The sequence below is a fragment of the Salmo salar genome, unplaced genomic scaffold (genome assembly GCF_965601325.2).
Source record: "Salmo salar unplaced genomic scaffold, fSalSal1 ptg000129l, whole genome shotgun sequence".
In the NCBI taxonomy this organism is placed as follows: Eukaryota; Metazoa; Chordata; class Actinopteri; order Salmoniformes; family Salmonidae; genus Salmo; species Salmo salar.
In genome coordinates, this window is record NW_027675318.1 from 296166 (window position 1) to 317056 (window position 20891).

Sequence of the window (20891 nt, forward strand, 5' to 3'; positions counted from 1 at the left end):
AAAGCAGTGCGACAGAAACAACAACACAGAGTTACATGGAATAAACAAGCGTACAGTCAACACAAAAGAAAAAAGAAAGTCTATATACAGTGTGTGCAAATGGCTTGAGGAGGTAAGGCAATAAATAGGCCGTAGTAGCAAAGTAATCACAATTTAGCAGATTAACACTGGAGTGATAGATGAGCAGATGATGATGTGTAAGTAGAGATACTGGAGTGCAAAAGAGCAGCAAAGTAAATAAAAACAATATGGGGATGAGGTAGGTAGATTGGGTGGGATATTTACAGATGGACTATGTACAGCTGCAGCGATCGGTTAGCTGCTCAGATAGCTGATGTGTAAAGTTAGTGAGGGAGATATGAGTCTCCAACCAGTGATTTTTGCAATTCGTTCCATTCACTGGCAGCAGAGAACTGGAAGGAAATGCGGCCAAAGGAGGTGTTGGCTTTGGGGATGACCAGTGAGATGTACCTGCTGGAGCGCGTGCTACTGGTGGGTGTTGTTATCGTGACCAGTGAGCTGAGATAAGGCGGAGCTTTACCTAGCATAGACTTGTAGATGACCTGGAGCCAGTGGGTCTGGCGACGAATATGTAGCGAGGGCCAGCCGACTAAAATGACCTGGGTTGCAATCATGAAAAAAAACTTCCCGGCCTTCATCGTTTGACACTGAGAACATTGGGAGAGATGAGAGCTGACGTTTTAGTAAATGTGCAGATTACGTATCTCAGTCACAGACAAGAAGCTCAATTAAGACATTATCTTCACCACTGGGACTGGGGACAACAGGACCACAGGCCAAATAATACAGCTCAACACTTCCACACTACCACAGTGAGTAGAATCAGGCTTCTGATCACAGAAAACTTGTAGAATTATTAACCTGTATTTTCACGGCTGGATAAAAAACGTACCCGATTTAATCTGGTTACTACTCCTGCCCAGAAACTAGAATATGCATATAATTATTGGCTTTGGATAGAAAACACCCTAAAGTTTCTAAAACTGTTTGAATGGTGTCTGTGAGTATAACAGAACTCATATGGCAGGCAAAAACCTGAGAAGATTCTGTACAGGAAGTGCCCACTCTGACCATTCCTTGGGCTTCTTGACTCTGTTTATTGAAAACTGAGGATCTTTGCTGTAACGTGACACTTCCTACGGCTCCCATAGGCTCTCAGAAGGCGGGAAAAAGCTGAATGATGTAATTCCAGCCCCAGGCTGAAACACATTAGCGCCTTTGGTAAGTGCTCTATCAGAGGACAATGGGACTGAGGCGCATGCACGAGTCGACCCCATGTTTTTATTTTCTCTCTCTTTGAACCTAAACACGCTTTCCCGGTCGGAATATTATCGCTTTTTTACGAGAAAAATGGCATAAAAAATTGATTTTAAACAGCGGTTGACATGCTTCAAAGTACGGTAATGGAATATTTAGACATTTTTTGTCACGAAATGCGTCGTGCGCGTCACCCTTCTTTACCATTCGGATAGTGTCTTGAACGCACAAACAAAACAGAGGATATTTGAACATAACTATGGATGATTTTGAACCAAACCAACATTTGTTATCGAAGTAGAAGTCCTGGGACTGCATTCTGACGAAGAACAGCAAAGGTAATAAAATTTTTCTTATAGTAAATCTGACTTTGGTGAGGGCTAAACTTGGTGGGTGTCTAAATAGCTAGCCCTGTGATGCCGGGCTATCTACTTAGAATATTGCAAAATGTGCTTTCACCGAAAAGCTATTTTAAAATCGGACATAGCGAGTGCATAGAGGAGTTCTGTATCTATAATTCTTAAAATAATTGTTATGTTTTTTGTGAACGTTTATCGTGAGTTTGTTTTCACAGACACTATAATTGATTAACTGTCGATCTCAGGAGTCATATTGAGTTGGCTTCAGTCTCAGTGGTCACACTGCACATGATTCAGAGTCAAGCTTCCTGATTCAGGATCTCTGTTAACACTGGAACCGCTGGGCCTCAAGACCCCCCCATCAAGCTGATGAGCAGTCATTTTGACTGCAACATTCTAACAGTGTAAAACATTTCATATATGCTATCGCAAAAATAATCATTTGGTTTTGTTTACGATTTCAAATAACACAATCGCATTTCATTACTTGACGTTACTGCAGGCTATATGTAAAAATTAATCACCATGAAAAACATGGTAGTTGTAGTTATGGTAGGTCTGATGGTAGATGTGGTGAAGTAATTATGGTATTGTATTTGTGGTGATGGTAGGTGGGATAGGTGTGGTGATTGTAGGTGTGATAAGTGTGGTGATGGTAGGTGTGTGGATGGTAGGTATGGTGATGGTAGGTGAGATGGTAGGTGTATTTGTAGGTATAGTGATGGTAGGTGTGGTTATGTTAGGTGTGATGTAGGTGTGACAGTTGTGGTAGGTAGGTGTGGTAGTTGTGGTAGATAGGGGTGGTAGTTGTGGTATGTAGGTGTGGTAGTTGTTGTAGGTAGGTTTGGTGATGGTTGGTTGGTTTTGTAGTTGTGGTGGTGGTAGGTGTGGTAGTTGTGGTAGATAGGTGTGGTAGTTGTGGTAGGTAGGGGTGGTAGTTGTGGTATGTAGGTGTGGTAGTTGTTGTAGGTAGGTTTGGTGATGGTTGGTTTTGTAGTTGTGGTGGTAGTAGGTGTGGTAGTTGTGGTAGATAGGTGTGGTAGTTGTGGTAGGTAGGTGTGGTAGTTGTGGTAGATAGGGGTGGTAGTTGTGGTAGATAGGGGTGGTAGTTGTGGTAGATAGGGGTGGTAGTTGTGGTAGGTAGGTTTGGTGATGGTTGGTTTTGTAGTTGTGGTGGTGGTGGGTGTGGTAGGTGTCTTCAAAGAACTTGTTAGAAGGTGGGTTCATCGAGGAACCTCCGTTGTTGCTGGACTTCTTCCGGGAACTTCGCAATTACAACTGAAAACGATGTTGACAAGTTTGGATGCGACAACAGTTAAAAAGGTTAAGTTGGGTTGATGTTTGGCTCTGAATATGTCTCGAAATAATTTATTATAATAATATAACATACTAATAATGAATAACGAAGACAATGATGGTTTTCTGTGAATATCTTCCATAACGTTACTATAGTTAATTAACGTAAATATTAGAAAGCCGGGTTTGACCGTCGGCGTTGTATGAGCTACAGTACAGTACCGTTAGCTAGCTAGCTAACGTTATGTCCTAACTAGGCACAACTAGGTTTGGATTATTTCCTCAACTATATTCTTTCCCATATATTGTATATCGTTTCCATAAAGCCAACATGGCTTTACACTCATTAACGTAAGTTTCCAATCTAGAGCAGTTTTCACTTTTGTGATAATGAACTAACTAACTAACTAACTAACTAACTAACTAAGGACGGTGACCTGTCCAGACGAGATGTTACAACGAACTAAATCGTCAATGGAGGTCTTCCTCTTTATATAGCCTGCTACAGCATGCAATACTATTAACTCACAAGGGGGCATAACGTTACATGGACAATACTATCCCATTTTGGAAACGTTACATGTACAATACTATCCCATTTTGGAAACGTTACATGGACAATACTATCCCATTCAGGAAACGTTACATGGACAATACTATCCCATTTTGACAACGTTACATGTACAATACTATCCCATTTTGGAAACTTGCATGTACAAAAAAGCCTGATAAAATATTGAACAATTTGTGTACAAAGATATCTTGAAATGTGATATTAGGGCTGTATGGCAGTACTGTTACTGTATGGCAGTACTGTATTGGCTAGTGCTTTCTCCAATATGTTCTTCTATTTTACATTACATTGTATGTTGATGCCATTTATCTTTCAATATTTACTTAATATATATATTTGTTTTTTTGAAAGACTATTCTTTGACACATTTTCTCTTCCTTTGAAACTCTTATAGGACAGAACATGGACACAATGCAATTGGGATCAAGAAGAAGGTACAGATATGTTGTAGGACAGCTGCATTTGAAGTGTACATTTAACCTACATAGCAGTCAATACAAACTGAAATCTATCAGCATACAAATGTGTGCAAATGATCTTTTCAGATCTTCTCAGAAATGAATCAAGTCCATGGAATGGATATAGACAAAAAGATAATTCAAGGACTATCAGAGGTAGAGAGGCGAGGCAGGGGTGAGGACATCATCCTGCTATTCTGACAGTCCCTGAAGGACAATACAGAAGAGGGATTTGCTCTTATTCCTTCCCTTTCTCTAATGTATTTTGTAATAAAATGAGCAAGTGTAGTAAGATCATTGCTTTACTTTACTAGGACTGGAGACCACAGCAGTGATTCTGCTCTTGCCCTACCTCTTCAATGAGGACCCGAGTGGCCTTTATGTCCGTGACAAGGTATGTCTATGCACCAATCATCTGTTTCTTCATAAACATAGGGGTGCATGCTTATATAAAACTACAGCTGAACATTTGTTATGTTCTATGTGTATTAATCTTTTCTTACTTTTGTTGACACAGATTTCACCGCTCTTCACTCCTTTACTGCACATCGGTGGAAATCCATTTCACCATGAGAGTGAAATCCCGCTGGCCTTTGATGGGGAGAACATCCAGGCCCTCGAGGACGTCCCCATGGGACTTGGAGCTCTGCTACGGCTGGATTTTTTATTTTCCCTTAAATTTCCCAAAATGTCAGAAAAACACTTATGTTGTTAAGTGACTGTGTTCTGGGGATCAGAGAAGTTGGGGTGAAGTTACCAGGGCCGGTCATAAAGATGGAAAACTTCCTAACATAACTAAGTGGATATGATATACATTTACATTTACGTCATTTAGCAGACGCTCTTATCCAGAGCGACTTACAAATTGGTGCATTCACCTTATGATATCCAGTGGAACAACCACTTTACAATAGTGCATCTAAATCTTTTAAGGGGGGGGGGGGGGGGGGTTAGAAGGATTACTTTATCCTATCCTAGGTATTCCTTAAAGAGGTGGGGTTTCAGGTGTCTCCAGAAGGTGGTGATTGACTCCGCTGTCCTGGCGTCGTGAGGGAGCTTGTTCCACCATTGGGGTGCCAGAGCAGCGAACAGTTTTGACTGGGCTGAGCGGGAACTGTGCTTCCTCAGAGGTAGGGAGGCCAGCAGGCCAGAGGTGGATGAACGCAGTGCCCTTGTTTGGGTGTAGGGCCTGATCAGAGCCTGAAGGTATGGAGGTGCCGTTCCCTTCACAGCTTCGTAGGCAAGCACCATGGTCTTGTAGCGGATGCGAGCTTCAACTGGAAGCCAGTGGAGAGAGCGGAGGAGCGGGGTGACGTGAGAGAACTTGGGAAGGTTGAACACCAGACGGGCTGCAGCGTTCTGGATGAGTTGTAGGGGTTTAATGGCACAGGCAGGGAGCCCAGCCAACAGCGAGTTGCAGTAATCCAGACGGGAGATGACAAGTGCCTGATTAGGACCTGCGCCGCTTCCTGTGTGAGGCAGGGTCGTACTCTGCGAATGTTGTAGAGCATGAACCTACAGGATCGGGTCACCGCCTTGATGTTAGTAGAGAACGACAGGGTATACACACTAAAGCTGAAAAATCTGTATTTAGCATCAAGTCTACAATATTGTTAGTTTACCTATGATTCATCTTTAATGTTGTTTTTATTGTACATCATTATTTTATATATTTTAAATGTCATGAAAAGCACTATACAAAGAAATGTATTATTTATTATGGTCTGACATGTCTGCAGAAATGTTGCAATATTGTAATGTGTTTTGTTTGGTAAATTGTTTTGTAAATATTAATTCATATTTGTGGTGGCACTAAATAAACAATGAATTATTTAAATCCATATTGTCAATATTATTATTATTAAAATATTTCTTATAAGGAGGGAGGGTGGACAGGGAGTTTAAAAAATGAACCCCAAAAGGATCTTTGAGGAACCATGATAAGGGTTTCTTCAAATAACTTTTAGGGGTTTCCCCACAGTTCCAGTTTGAAGAACCCCTAAAGGATACTCCAGGAACCTTTACTTTTTAGAGTGTATATTGATAAAAGTCACCTGGTCCGAGAGACATTTACATAGTTATACATATATATGACTATTTTGGGGTGAAATAGCGGCCACAACAGACAGACCTGATATCGACCATAATTCGACGTCTTTGGACGTCATGTGCTGACTGGGTATGACCAAAGTTATAGGGATCCCTGGTGCACCATTTACCCAGGTCGTCAGGAGCGGTCACCAAGTCAAGATTCACATCGCCAAATGTGGTGGTTAATTTCTTCAATATCAAATGAGAAGAGAAACTTATCACACAAGTCAGAGTTATTCTTAAACTAAATCTTTATTCACTTATTAATAAGGGAGCAGATCAATACAACACACATACAAAATGAATCGATTGGGTGCCCTACGATAATGATGGCTGGTCGACGAATCACCCCCAGATGATTCATTGAGAGACCAGGGTCTGGCCCTGAGGTCATCTCTCCCTGGTACCATATAGAACAGAAACATTAACTCATGTTCTGGAATGCAGTCTCTTTAGGTTTTATCACCCAAAAGACATTGTAAATCTCCTGTCAGTGTTTTCTCCCAGAGGCCCATCCTCAGTAGAACACACAGACACAATAGTTCTAAGAACCCTCTATTCTGTTGCATAAAACAAACATTTGATGCAATAAAAGTATTATAACATGTAGTTTTGCTCACAGTGTCCACTGAAAGTTGACTAGTAACAACAACTGGGACCTAAAAGACACCCACCATGAGACCCACTAAATCTACCCAAGAAGAGGAAAACAAAAGAAAAACCCACACCAAACTTAAAGACAGGAAGCAAACCAAAAAGGTGGAGCAACTAAAGGTGTTGACTCTCCACATGTATCAAGACAACTGGAGCACTGGGCCAGACACTCTTAAATAGAACCTGGACCAGCTCAGGTGAAACACCTTCCCACTAACGAGATGGACAAGCCAGCACAGGTGTAACACATACTGACTAACGAGGTGACACCAATCAGTGCGTCCTACGTGCTAACGAGCTAGACGCGCTAACGAGCTAGACGCGCTAACGAGCTAGACGCGCTAACGAGCTAGACGTGCTAACGAGCTAGACGCGCTAAAGTCCAACCTCAAAACATAAATGGAAAAACCAAAGCCTGTAACACCTTCACCCTTAAGACAACAAATATGTCCTATATTTTTGATGGACAAGTTTGCTCACCACCAACAGAAAACAACTTCCATTTCACATTATAATCAACTAAAATGCTTCTCCTTCACCAATATAAACATGGGGTCTACTGGCTGTCAACAATTAAAAACAATTATTTAAATAATAATATACAATCATATTATTTTATTCTCCTTTTTCTTACTATAGAATCCTAAAACTCACTAGCTTCTAGAACTCTCGTCCCCTTGGAAGGAACCCAAAAATAAACTCAAATCAAATTGTATTAGTTACGTGTGCCGAATACAACAGGTGTAGACCTGTAGACCTAACAGTGAAATGCTGACTTACGAGCCCCTAACCAACAGTGCAGTTTCAAAAACATACAGAAAAGAATAAGAGATAAAACTCATCTCCAAAACGGAAAAACGTGTCAAAATAAATTGTGATCCATGGCAACGCACTGGTTAAACGCAAAATACAAATCTTTTTGACTGCCCACCCTTGAGACAATCAGCAACCAAGTTGTCCTCACCACGGACATGTCTGATTTCAAGAGGAAACTCCTGCAATATCCGTAGTAACTTTCCACCTCACTGCAGAGCTTCTCTCTCTTTTCAGGGTTCACTAGATAGGCATGTTGTTGGATCGGGGCTCAGTCCCCAATGTCATGCTCTAGTACATTTGGGTTGGCACATCTGAGAATGAACCCTGATATTCTAATAGCAGGGCAACAATGTCAATATAATTGTACCCAAAAAATGTAAATTGGTTGCATTAAAAATAATCATTACTAAATGTTACATGAAATGTAAATATGAAATATTTGGTTGAATAGTCTACTTTCAACAGCTTTTCAATGACATGTTGCTAGGTGGGATATCCCCAATGTCAAAACACAGTTTTAACATGTCCAAATCAATAACCAATATGCAGAAACAGTTTGGGATATATTGAAAACCTAAACATAACATGTGCTATATACACAAACATCTGCCACAATAAACACAACACATGGAAATGGGAGATATCTGTTACCTCACTGGTTAGAGGACAACCTGCAGAAGACAGTCAGCTACATTTTGGAGTGATGCATTTAAATGTAGGGGTCACTAAACAAAGGAACACAACACTTATTTGTCATAACTCATCGATATCATGTGGAATTTTTTTTAATTTTTTTTTATTTTACCTTTATTTTACCAGGTAAATTGACTGAGAACACATTCTCATTTACAGCAACAACCTGGGGAATAGTTACAGGGGAGAGGAGGGGGATGAATGAGCCAATTGTAAGCTGGGGATGATTAGATATCCATGATGGTATGAGGGCCAGATTGGGAATTTAGCCAGGACACCAGGGGTTAACACCCCTACTCTTACGATAAGCACCATGGGATCTTTAATGACCTCAGAGAGTCAGGACACCCGTTTAACGTCCCATCTGAAAGACGGCACCCTACACTGGGCACTGTCCCCAATCACTGCCCTGGGGAATTTGGATATTGTTTAGACCAGAGGAAAGAGCGCCTCCTACTGGCCCTCCAACACCACTTCCAGCAGCATCTGGTCTCCCATCCAGGGACTGACCAGGACCAACCCTGCTTAGCTTCAGAAGCAAGCAAGCAGTGGGATGCAGGGTGGTATGCTGCTGGGTTAAAGCCAGCAGTGGGATGCAGGGTGATATGCTGCTGGCAATCAATTGTGCGAAAGGAGGAAGATGAGTTTACACGTCCTGTTAAAACGAACAGCTCAAAAACCACACGGAATCTGGGAATAATGTGTACATCCCTGGTTAGAGGACAATTTGTAGAAAACAGCTCGCTACATTTTGAAGTGTTGCATTTTGATTCCAGTGGGTCACCAACATGGTAAGTGTAACACAGCTCTTTTTTTGTTAGTCACTTTTTGTTAAATCACATAAATAGTAACTCTTCCATTTCAGAGCCTGGATTTCCCCCCTGAGGCTAATATCCATATCATGCTGAAATCAATAGAACAGGGGACAAACGTTTAGGGTTCTACATTGTGACATCATTAAAATACTCCTACTACAATGTTAAAACATTCTACATTGTGACATTAATTCATTGATATCATGAAACAACTCCTTCATGAATTTTCTGATGTTTAATCAGAGATCTTTTATCAGAGTATCTCTTCCCACATTGATTACAGCTATGAGATTTCTCTCCTGTGTGTGTTCTCTGATGTGATACCAGGCTGTTTGACTGAGTAAAACTCTTCCCACATTCACCACAGCTATAAGGTTTCTCTCCTGTGTGTGTTCTCTGATGTGATACCAGGTTGGTTGACTGAGTAAAAGTCTTCCCACATTGATTACAGCTATAAGATTTCTCTCCTGTGTGTATTCTCTGGTGTAAAGTCAGATAGAAAGATGTAGTAAAACTCTTCCCACATTGATCACAGCTATAAGGTTTCTCTCCTGTGTGTCTTCTCTGGTGCACTGTCAGCACTCCAGATCGACAAAAACTCTTCCCACATTGATCACAGCTATAAGATTTCTCTCCTGTGTGTGTTCTCTGGTGTAGTGTCAAAGTTCTAGATGCAGCAAAATTCTTCCCACATTGACCACAGCTATAAGGTTTATCTCCTGTGTGTATTCTCTGGTGAGCTGTCAGCTCTCCAGATCGAGCAAAACTCTTCCCACATTGATCACAGCTATAAGATTTCTCTCCTGTGTGTATTCTCTGGTGAGCTGTCAGCTCTCCAGATCGAGCAAAACTCTTCCCACATTGATCACAGCTATAAGGTTTCTCTCCTGTGTGTGTTCTCTGGTGTTGAGTCAGATGGCAAGATTGACCAAAACTCTTCCCACATTGACCACAGCTATAAGATTTCTCTCCTGTGTGTGTTCTCTGGTGTAGAGTCAGACTGCTAGATGCAGCAAACCTCTTCCCACATTGACCACAGCTATAAGGTTTCTCTCCTGTGTGTATTCTCTGGTGTGAAGTCAGATGGCCAGATGTAGTAAAACTCTTCCCACATTCACCACAGCAATAAGATTTCTCTCCTGTGTGTGTTCTCTGATGAATTTTAATGCCTGATGAGGTGAATCTCTTCCCACAGTCAGAGCAGCAGTGAGTTCTCTTCCCTGTGGATGTCTGCAGGTGTTTATTGAGGTGTTCTAATCTGGAGAGACTCTTCTCTGCCTCGTCAGCATCATGAGGTTGTTGAGGCTCCCCAGAGGATCCACGATAGTCCCATATCTCCCCTGTGTGAACAACAAAGTCAGACAGATGATTAAAGGCCCACAACAGCGGTAATCCACTGTAAAAGGTGATGCCAACAGCGGAGCCATGATGTTGGACAACAATTGACGTCTGTAATGAATGTTAAAATTATTTGATATTTGCCTTAAATTGAGCAAGAATAGTCATATTTTGTCTTGTTTTCACATTAGTAGTAACATAGATGATTGTAGGCTAGAAATAAGTTATTCATGTTGTTGAACCTCTAAGCTGTGTGCCAGACGACTTTTGGTCTCCAATATAGGCCCCTTTCTGTATTTGCTAAAATTGTGGCACGAGGGCAATTTGATTGCAGAAACTCCTCCCTGCTAATGAGGAAACCGATAGTTATGGATGTAGTATATCTGCCTGGAGCAAAAATGGTGAGCAAAGATTTTAGTTTTTCACAATGTATTCTGAATGTGAATGGGGGAGACTCAGGGGAGTAACATCCATTTCCAGGTTGCTTATGAGTACATTTCACACTACCTTGGATTATAAGCAGGTATATCTCTCTGGTCACCCCTAAAGCCAACTCCTCCTTTGGTCGTCTCTCCTTCCAGTTCTCTGCTGCCAATGACTGGAACGAACTATAAAAATCTCTGAAACTGGAAACACTTATCTCCCTCACTAGCTTTAAGCACCAGCTATCAGAGCAGCTCCCAGATCACTGCACCTGTACATAGCCCATCTATAATTTAGCCCAAACTACTACCTCTTCCCCTACTGTATTTATTTATTTTGCTCCTTTGCACCATATTATTTATATTTTAACTTTGAACTTTCTTCAAATAACATATCTACCATTCCAGTGTTTTACTTGATATATTGTATTTACTTTGCCACCATGGCCTTTTTTGCCTTTACCTCCCTTATCTCACATCATTTGCTCACATTGTATATAGTCTTATTTTTTTCTACTGTATCATTGATTGTATGTTGTTTTACTCCTAGTGTAACTCTGTGTTTTTGTATGTTGTCGAACTGCTTTGCTTTATCTTGGCCAGGTCGCAATTGTAAATGAGAACTTGTTCTCAACTTGCCTACCTGGTTAAATAAAGGTGAAATAAAAATAAATAAAAAAATAAAAAATTGTAAGGATATTTGAATGTCCTGTTTAATATAATGTTTGCTAAAGCATTAAGAATTATGTGTAATTATTGAAGAACTGCGTTAATGACAGTATCCATTTGGGTGTTGTCAATAAAGTTAAGATTTTATTTATTTATAGAAACTAGAATATGCATATAATTATTAGCTTTGGATAGAAAACACTCCAAAGTTTCTAAAACTGTTTGAATGGTGTCTGTGAGTATAACAGAACTCATTTGGCAGGCCAAAACCTGAGAAGATTCTGTACAGGAAGTACCCTGTCTGACCATTTCTTGGCCTTCTTGATTATCTCTATCCAAAACAGGGGATCTCTGCTGTTACGTGACACTTCCTACGGCTCCCATGGGCTCTCAGAAGGCGGCAAAAAGCTGAATGGTGGCTTTGCAGGCCATGGCTGAAAAACATTAGCGCGTTTGGATAGTGGTCGGTCAGAATACTATGAGACTGAGGCGCATGCACGAGTCGACTCCATGTTTACTTTCTCTCTCTTTGAACGAAAACAACCACTCCCGGTCAGAATATTATCGCTTTTTTACGAGAAAAATGGCATAAAAATTGATTTTAAACAGCGGTTGACATGCTTCGAAGTACGGTAATGGAATATTAAATTTTTTTTGTCACGAAACGCGTCGGGCGCGTAACCCTTCGTCACCCTTGGATAGTGTCTTGAACGCACAAACAAAACGCTGCTATTTGGATATAACTATGGATTATTTTGAACCAAACCAACATTTGTTATTGAAGTAGAAGTCCTGGGAGTGCATTCTGACGAAGAACAGCAAAGGTAATAACATTTTTCTTATAGTAAATCTGACTTTGGTGAGGGCTAAACTTGGTGGGTGTCTAAATAGCTAGCCCTGTGATGCCGGGCTATCAACTTAGAATATTGCAAAATGTGCTTTCACCGAAAAGCTATTTTAAAATCGGACATAGCGAGTTCATAGAGGAGTTCTGTATATATAATTCTTAAAATAATTGTTATGTTTTTTGTGAACGTTTATCGTGAGTAATTTAGTAAATTCACCGGAAGTTTTCGGTGGGAATGCTAGTTCTGAACGTCACATGCTAATGTAAAAAGCTGGTTTTTGATATAAATATGAACTTGATTGAACAAAACATGCATGTATTGTTTAACATAATGTCCTAGGAGTGTCATCTGATGAAGATCTTCAAAGGTTAGTGCTGCATTTAGCTGTGGTTTTATTTTTTGTGACCTTATATGCTAGCTTGAAAAATGGGTGTCTGATTATTTCTGGCTGGGTACTCTGCTGACATAATCTAATGTTTTGCTTTCGCTGTAAAGCCTTTTTGAAATCGGACAGTGTGGTTAGATAAAGGAGAGTCTTGTCTTTAAAATGGTGTAAAATAGTCATATGTTTGAAAAATTGAAGTTTTTGTATTTTTGAGGAATTTGTAATTCGCGCCACGCCTATCATTGGATATTGGAGCAGGTGTTCCGCTAGCGGAACGTCTAGATGTAAGAGGTTAACACAGTGTCCAAAGAAGGGCCAGATGTATACAGAATGGTGTCGTCTGAGTAGAGGTGGATCAAGGAATCACCCGCAGCAAGAGCAACATCGTTGGTATATACAGAGAAAAGAGTCGGTGTGAGAATTGAACCCTGTGGTACCCCCACAGAAACTGCCAGAGGTCTGGACAACAGGCCCTCTGATTTGACACACTGAACTCTATCTAAGAAGTAGTTGGTGAACCAGGCGAGTCAGTCATTTGAGAAACCAAGGCTGTTGAGTCTGCCGATAAGAATACAGTGATTGACAGAGTCGAAAGCCTTGGCCAGGTCGATGAAGACGGCTGCACAGTACTGTCTTTTATCGATGGCGGTTATGATATCGTTTAGTACCTTGAGTGTGGCTGAGGTGCACCCGTGTCCAGCTCGGAAACCGGATTGCACAGCGGAGAAGGTACGGTGAGATTCAAAATGGTCAATGATCTGTTTGTTAACTTGGATGTTGAAGACTTTAGAAAGGCAGGGCAGGATGGATATAGGTCTGTAACAGTTTGGGTCTAGAGTGTCACCCCCTTTGAAGAGGGGGATGACCGTGGAAGCGTTACAATCTTTAGGAATCTCGGACGATACGAAAGAGAGGTTGAACAGACTAGTAATAGGGGTTGCCACAATGGCAGTGGAACATTTTAGAAAGAGAGGGTCCAGATTGTCTATCTCAGCTGATTTTTACGGGACCAGGTTTTGCAGCTCTTTCAGAACATCTGCTATCTGGATTTGGGTGAAGGAGAAGCTGGGGAGGCTTGGGGAAGTAGCTTCGGGGGGTGGGGAGCTGTTGGCCGGGGTTGGGGTAGCCAGGAGGAAAGCATGGCCAGCCGTAGAGAAATGCTTATTGAAATTCTCGATTATCGTGGATTTATCGGTGGTGACAGTGTTTCCTAGCCTCAGTGCAGTGGGCAGCTGGGATGAGGTGCTCTTATTCTCCATGGACTTTACAGTGTCCCAAAATTTTTGGAGTTAAAGCTACAGGATGCAAATTTCTGTTTGAAAAAGCTAGCTTTTGCTTTCCTAACTGACTGTGTATTGGTTCCCGACTTCTCTGAAAAGTTGCATATCGCGGGGACTATTCGATGCTAGTGCAGTACGCAACAGGATGTTTTTGTGCTGGTCGAGGGCAGTCAGGTCTGGAGTGAACCAAGGGCTATATCTGTTGTTAGTTTTACCATTTTTGAAAGGGCCGTGCTTATTTAAGCTGGTGAGGAAATTACTTTTAAAGAACAACCAGGTATCCCAGTTTAGGTCACCTAACAGAATGAACTCTGAAGATAGATGGGGGGCAATCAATTCACATATGGTGTCCAGGACACAGCTGGGAGCTGAGTGGGGTCTGTAACAGGCGGCAACAGTGAGAGACTTATTTCTGGAGAGAATCATTTTTTTAATTAGAAGCTCGAACTGTTTGGGCTTAGACCTGGAAAGTATGATAGAACTTTGCAGGCCATCTCTGCAGTAGATTGCAACTCCTCCCCCTTTGGCAGTTCTATCTTGACGGAAAATGTTGTAGTTGGGGATGGAAATTTCAGAATTTTTGGTGGCCTTCCAAAGCCAGGATTCAGACACGGCAAGGACATCAAGGTTGGCGGAGTGTGCTAAAGCAGTGAGTAAAACAAACTTAGGGAGGAGGCTTCTGATGTTAACATGCATGAAACCAAGGCTTTTACGGTTACAGAAGTCAACAAATGAGAGCGCCTGGGGACACACAGGGCCTGGGTTAACCTCTACATCACCCAAGGAACAGAGGAGTAGGATGAGGGTACGGCTAAAGGCTATCAGAACTGGTCATCTAGTGCGTATTGAACAGAGAATAAAAGGAGCAGATTTCTGGGCGTGGTAGGATAGATTCAAGGCATAATGTACAGACAGGGGTATGGTGGGGTGCGGGTACAGTGGAGGTAAACCTAGGCATTGAGTGACGATAAGAGAGGTTGCATTTCTGGAGGCACCAGTTATGCTAGGTGAGGTGTCAGGGAAATTGCAAGATTATGTTATAATGCTTGTATTGCATTATAATGGTTGTTTTATTTGACAGAATAGAGTATTTTGTTAACTATTGTGTGTGTTTTACTGAGGATGGGCCTCTATGAGGTAACACGGACAGAGGATTTACGATGTCTTTGGGTGATAAAACCTAAAGAGCATTCCAGAGGACATGAGTTAATGGTTCTATTCTATACCGTACCAGGAAGAGACGGTTCCAGTTTGGAGTAGGAGGACCAGACACTGGTCTTTACAATGAAAACTGCTGACACAGCAGATGCTGTCTGCTATGTATTATAGATATCTTTCATACAAACGTTAACCTTGTGACCATTCTATGTATCTGTTGTTCGTCATGTAGGTTGAAAGGGGTGTGTCTTGGCTATAAAAGATCTTTGTACTTTTGTTTTGCCACTCTGAACGGATCATTAGAAAATGGTGAATCGTTGATAAGTCATTGCTATTGTAAAGATCTTATTATTAAAGATTTAGTTTAAGTATAACTCTGATTGCGATGAATGGGCAGAGAGGGTCAGTTAACTACACACAGGGCCTGAATTCTAGGCTGGGGCCGACAGATAAACAAAACAAACAAAATGGAGTACCGTGATTAATGAACAGTCCAGCAGGCATCAGCTATGTAGCCAAGTGATCATAGGGTCCAGTGAACAGGAATATATGAAACAGGGAAGCCGGTAAGTAGTCGTTACTATGCTAGCCGGGAAATGCGCCTGGCTCGAGACTAACTGGTGCTAACTTCGGGACAAGGGCGTCACCGACGTCCTGCAAAGGCCGGTTGAGGGCACATCGGACGGAATTACGTCGGCAGACCAGTCGTGATGGATCGGTGGAGCTCCGTGTCGACAAAGGGTCCAGGCCAAGTGGAAAAATAGCTATTGTAGCTGGAGTAATTTTGCTTGCTAGCCGGGAGAAGCACCTGGCTCGAGGCTAACTGGTGCTAGCTTCGGGACAAGGGCGTTAGCCACTATAGCCAATCTGGTGCAAAGGTCCAGAGCTTACGGCAGGAATCCGGTGATGTAATGGCTTCTAGTCGTCTGGGAGGAATCAGCTGTGTAGCCGAGTGATCATAGGGTCCACTGAGCAGGCTGGGAGATGGGCCTGGCTCAAGGCTAGCTTCGAGGCTGGGCCACTCGGTAGCAGCTAGCTAGCTGCGATTATCCAGTGTAATGGTCGGCTTGTCACCAAAAACACTCACAAACTTTTACAGATGCACAATCGAGAGCATCCTGTCGGGCTGTATCACCACCTGGTATGGCAGCTGCTCCGCCCATAACCGAAAGGCTCTCCAGAGGGTAGTGAGGTCTGCACAATGCATCACCATCACCAGAAACGTTAGGAGCATAACATCAAAATTTACGAAGGCAAGCAGCAGCGGGAGGAGTAGGCTAAGGAAGAGGTTTTTTTCTGATGGTTAGGCTCTTATTTCAGAGGGGTGTCATCAATAGCCCATAATGACAAAGTGAAAACAGGTAAAAAACAAAAATACCTCATTTACTGAAGTATTCAAACCCTTTGCTATGAGACTCAAAATTGCTTTCAGGTGCATCTTGTTTCCACCTGTCTATATAAGGTCCCAGAGTTGACAGTGCATGTCAGAGCAAAAACCAAGCCATGAGGTCGAAGGAATTGTCTGTAGAGCTCCGAGACAGGATTGTGTCGAGGCACAGATCTGGGGATGGGTCCCCAAGAACACAGTGGCCTCCATCATTCTTAAATGGAATACTCTTCCTAGAGCTGGTCACCCGGCCAAACTGAGCAATTAGGGGAGAAGGGCCTCGGTCAGGGAGGTGACCAAAAACCTGATGGTTACTCTGACAGAGCTCCAGAGTTCCTCTGTGGAGATGGGAGAACCTTCCAGAAGGACAACCATCTCTGCAGCACTCCACCAGTCAGACCTTTATGGTACAGTGGCCAGACAGAAGCCACTCCTCAGTATAAAGCATATGACAGCCTGCTTGGAGTTTGACAAAAGGCACCTTAACCTCTCTAGGGTATGTGGGACGAAATCGTCCCACCTACTCAACAGCCAGTGGAATCCCGTGGCGCGATATTCAAATACATTAGAAATGCTATTACTTCAATTTCTCAAACATATGACTATTTTACACCATTTTAAAGACAAGACTCTCGTTAATCTAACCACACTGTCCGATTTCAAAAAGGCTTTACAACGAAAGCAAAACATTAGATTATGTCAGCAGAGTACCCAGCCAGAAATAATCAGACACCCATTTTTCATACTAGCATATATACTATACTATACCAGCATATAATGTCACATAAACCCAAACCACAGCTAAATGCAGCACTAACCTTTGATGATCTTCATCAGATGACAACCCTAGGACATTATGTTATACAATACATGCATGTTTTGTTCAATCAAGTTCATATTTATATCAAAAAACTGCTTTTTACATTAGCATGTGACGTTCAGAACTAGCATACCCCCCGCAAACTTCCGGGGAATTTACTAACAATTTACTAAATTACTCACGATAAACGTTCACAAAAAGCATAACAATTATTTTAAGAATTATAGATACAGAACTCCTTTATGCAATCGCTATGTCCGATTTTAAAATAGCTTTTCGGTGAAAGGACATTTTGCAATATTCTGAGTAGATAGCTCGCCATCACGGGCTAGCTATTTTGACACCCACCAAGTTTAGCCCTCACCAAACTCAGATTTACTATAAGAAAAATTGGATTACCTTTGCTGTTCTTCGTCAGAATGCACTCCCAGGACTTCTACTTCAATAACAAATGTTGGTTTGGTTCAAAATAATCCATAGTTATGTTCAAATATCCTCTGTTTTGTTCGTGCGTTCAAGGCACTATCCGAAGGGTGACGAAGGGTGACGCGCCCGACGCGTTTCGTGACAAAAAAATTCTAAATATTCCATTACCGTACTTTGAAGCATGTCAACCGCTGTTTAAAATCAATTTTTATGCCATTTTTCTCGTAAAAAAGCGATAATATTCCGACCGGGAAACCCTGTTTTCGTTCAAAGACGAAAAAATAAAAACATGGTGTCGGCTCGTGCACGCGCCCCCAGTCTCATTGTTCTCAGAACGACCACTATCCAAATGCGCTAGTGTTTTTCAGCCATGGCCTGCAAAGTCATCATTCAATGTTCTGCCGCCTTCTGAGAGCCTATGGGAGCCGTAGGAAGTGTCACGTTACAGCAAAGATCCTAAATGTTCAATAAACAGAGCCAAGAAGCCCAAGGAATGGTCAGAGAGGGTACTTCCTGTTTGGAATCTTCTCAGGTTTTTGCCTGCCATATGAGTTCTGTTATACTCACAGACACCATTCAAACAGTTTTAGAAACTTTAGGGTGTTTTCTATCCAAATCAAACAATTATATGCATATTCTAGTTTCTGGGCAGTAGTAATAACCAGATTAAATCAGGTACGTTTTTTTATCCGGCCGTGCAAATACTGCCCCCTACACTAGAGAGGTTAAGACTCTAAGACCATGAGAAACAAGAGTCTCTGGCTTGATGAAACCAAGATTGAACTCATTGGCCTGACTGCCAAGAGTCACGTCTAGAGGAAACCTGGCACTATCCTTACGGTGAAGCATGGTGGTGGCAGCATCATGCTGTGGGGATGTTTTTCAGCAGCAGGGACTGGGAGACTAGTCCGGAAAGTATTATGTGAAATTATTTTTTTGTGATATTTAAATATTGTGTGAAATTATTCTGAATTGATATGAAAGTACATCAATTTATGCTTCTAGAAATGTATCTTAATTGAGAATCGATTCACATTTAGATGGAATAGTTGACTATTTTAGCTACCAGAGCCAGTCTACCTCTGAAAATAACATACAGTCCTTGGACCTTGAGGAGTAACGGGGGCAGCAATCAGCAGTAGAAACAATAACAAATAGTACTCCCTGCCCGTTTCGGTAAAAAGCTGAGGGATGGGGCTGGAGAAATGTAACCATCCATGATATCAACATTCTAGTTTTAACCATGTTTTGAGGATATACAGTGTTTGTTTATATTTACTGACAAACATTGGAGTGAATAAAAGCTTATATTTTGGGTTCTGATGGGGTATGACAGTTGAACTAAGCTCATGAGGCATTTATAAGTGATTTCTTCAAGAAACAATGGGTACATATCATTAATGTATAAGTCCCCAAATGGATGTAACAACTGCTGATTGCCCCTTTAAGAGAACATCTTGGGCTAATCTAATAGGAGATATTGAGGACTACAGTATTTCAGGCATTGTCATTGGATGCATTTGATCAATTGTTAACGTTTTGTTGATGGTCCAGTCTTGATGTTCTACACGTTACAGTGTAGCTTCAGCCATTCCTACAGAACAACATTAAAGTGTAGAACCCCTTTACTGCATATTGGTTCAACGACTGCAGAGACGGTACTTACTGGTGTTAAACACATCTCCAACCTCCTCTTCTTCCTCCAATGTAACAGTCATTTCCCCCTCCTCCTCTTTCACTCCAAAAACTGCCTCCTCTTTCTCTTCCTCCTCTTCTTTTACTGTAACATCCTCCTCCTCTTTCACTCTGAACGCGTCTTCTTCTTCTTTCACTGTAACAGCCTCACCCTCTACTTCTTGTTTTTGTATTGTAACATCTTTCTTTTCCTCCTCCTCTTTGACGAGAGTTTCTTTCTCCGTCCAGCAGACCTCCTCTTCTTTAGCAGGAGAGTAGCTTAGAGAACTCATGGTCGAGATGTTAGTTAGTTAGCATTAGCGACTAGCCTCGTTCTAAGCTAACTTAGCAAACCAGCTAGCTGACAAACAACGTAAATATATAATTAAATGGGCCAACAAGTACATACGACAGAAGTGTGTTTAATACACAGCGACTAATATACACCAAAACAGTGTAAAGAGCGTGAATGTTGTAGCTATGTTTGCTAGAAAGCTACCGAGGTGTCTGACTAGCTGTTGTTGTTGAAGGAGCGTCCCGTCCACTAGATTATACGTCACACTGGCAGCATCGCCTGAACCTAAAAGACGCACATCGCCATCTGCTGACTGGACTGGGCAACGCAGTTGAGGAACCAAACGTTTATTTTTCATTTATTTCAGAAAAGTTTCATATTATATTAAGTCGTTCAAAGAGAAGCATGTGTTGATTGATTCGTTTTTAATGAGTGAGAATTTAAAACAAACTTTACACCCACTACATATTTGCATTGAAGCATACTTCTGACATAGTTCATTTTGACCCCAGAGGCATATCTTTTATCATAGCCAAAATGTGGTTTATCATAGCCAAAATGTGGTTTATTCAATTCTATTAAATTTTTCATGACTTTGTCAATCAACTTGTTCTTAATAAATCTAAATCATGGTTTAGTGTTTCTGTATCAATATGGACTTTTAACAAATTCAAATCCTTTGGAGTCATTTTGACCCCAGCCAAAAGCACCTTTGATAAATAGGACGTTTATTTCAAATAAAAATCGAATCACATTTTATCATACACATGTTTAGCAGATATTATTGCCGGTGTAGCGAAATGCTTGTGTTTCTAGCTCCGACAGTACAGTAATATCTAACAAGTAATATCTAACAATTTCACAACATATACCCAATAAACACAAATCTAAGTATTTTAATCTAGGTTTCTCTGTAGACATGATCCATCCCACCAGAGGGTGGAGGGGCACCTGTATAAGTGGTTTTGACCAGATAGACACCTGCAGACACACAGTATAGTGCCTCCCAAGTACTCTCCTAAGATTGGACTTTTCTATATCACGTATCACATGACAGTGTATAAACTTTGATTTGATCATGTACAAAACTGCGGTAGAAAAGTAAAGTATTCAGACCCCTTCACATTTTCCACATTTTGTTACAGCCTTATTCTA

General features: G+C 41.5%; 1 protein-coding gene across 1 annotated transcript; it reads right to left on the reverse strand.

Moving 5' to 3' along the window:
* Nucleotides 1-6289: 6289 nt before the first annotated feature.
* On the reverse strand, nt 6290-20237 carry LOC145866070 (uncharacterized). Its single transcript, XM_082970934.1, has 2 exons — nt 20222-20237; nt 6290-10374 (listed from the first exon to the last, which is right to left on the reverse strand). The coding sequence occupies exons 1-2, from the start codon at nt 20235-20237 to the stop codon at nt 9236-9238; spliced, it is 1155 nt and encodes a 384-aa protein (XP_082827060.1). The 3' UTR covers nt 6290-9235.
* Nucleotides 20238-20891: the final 654 nt, after the last annotated feature.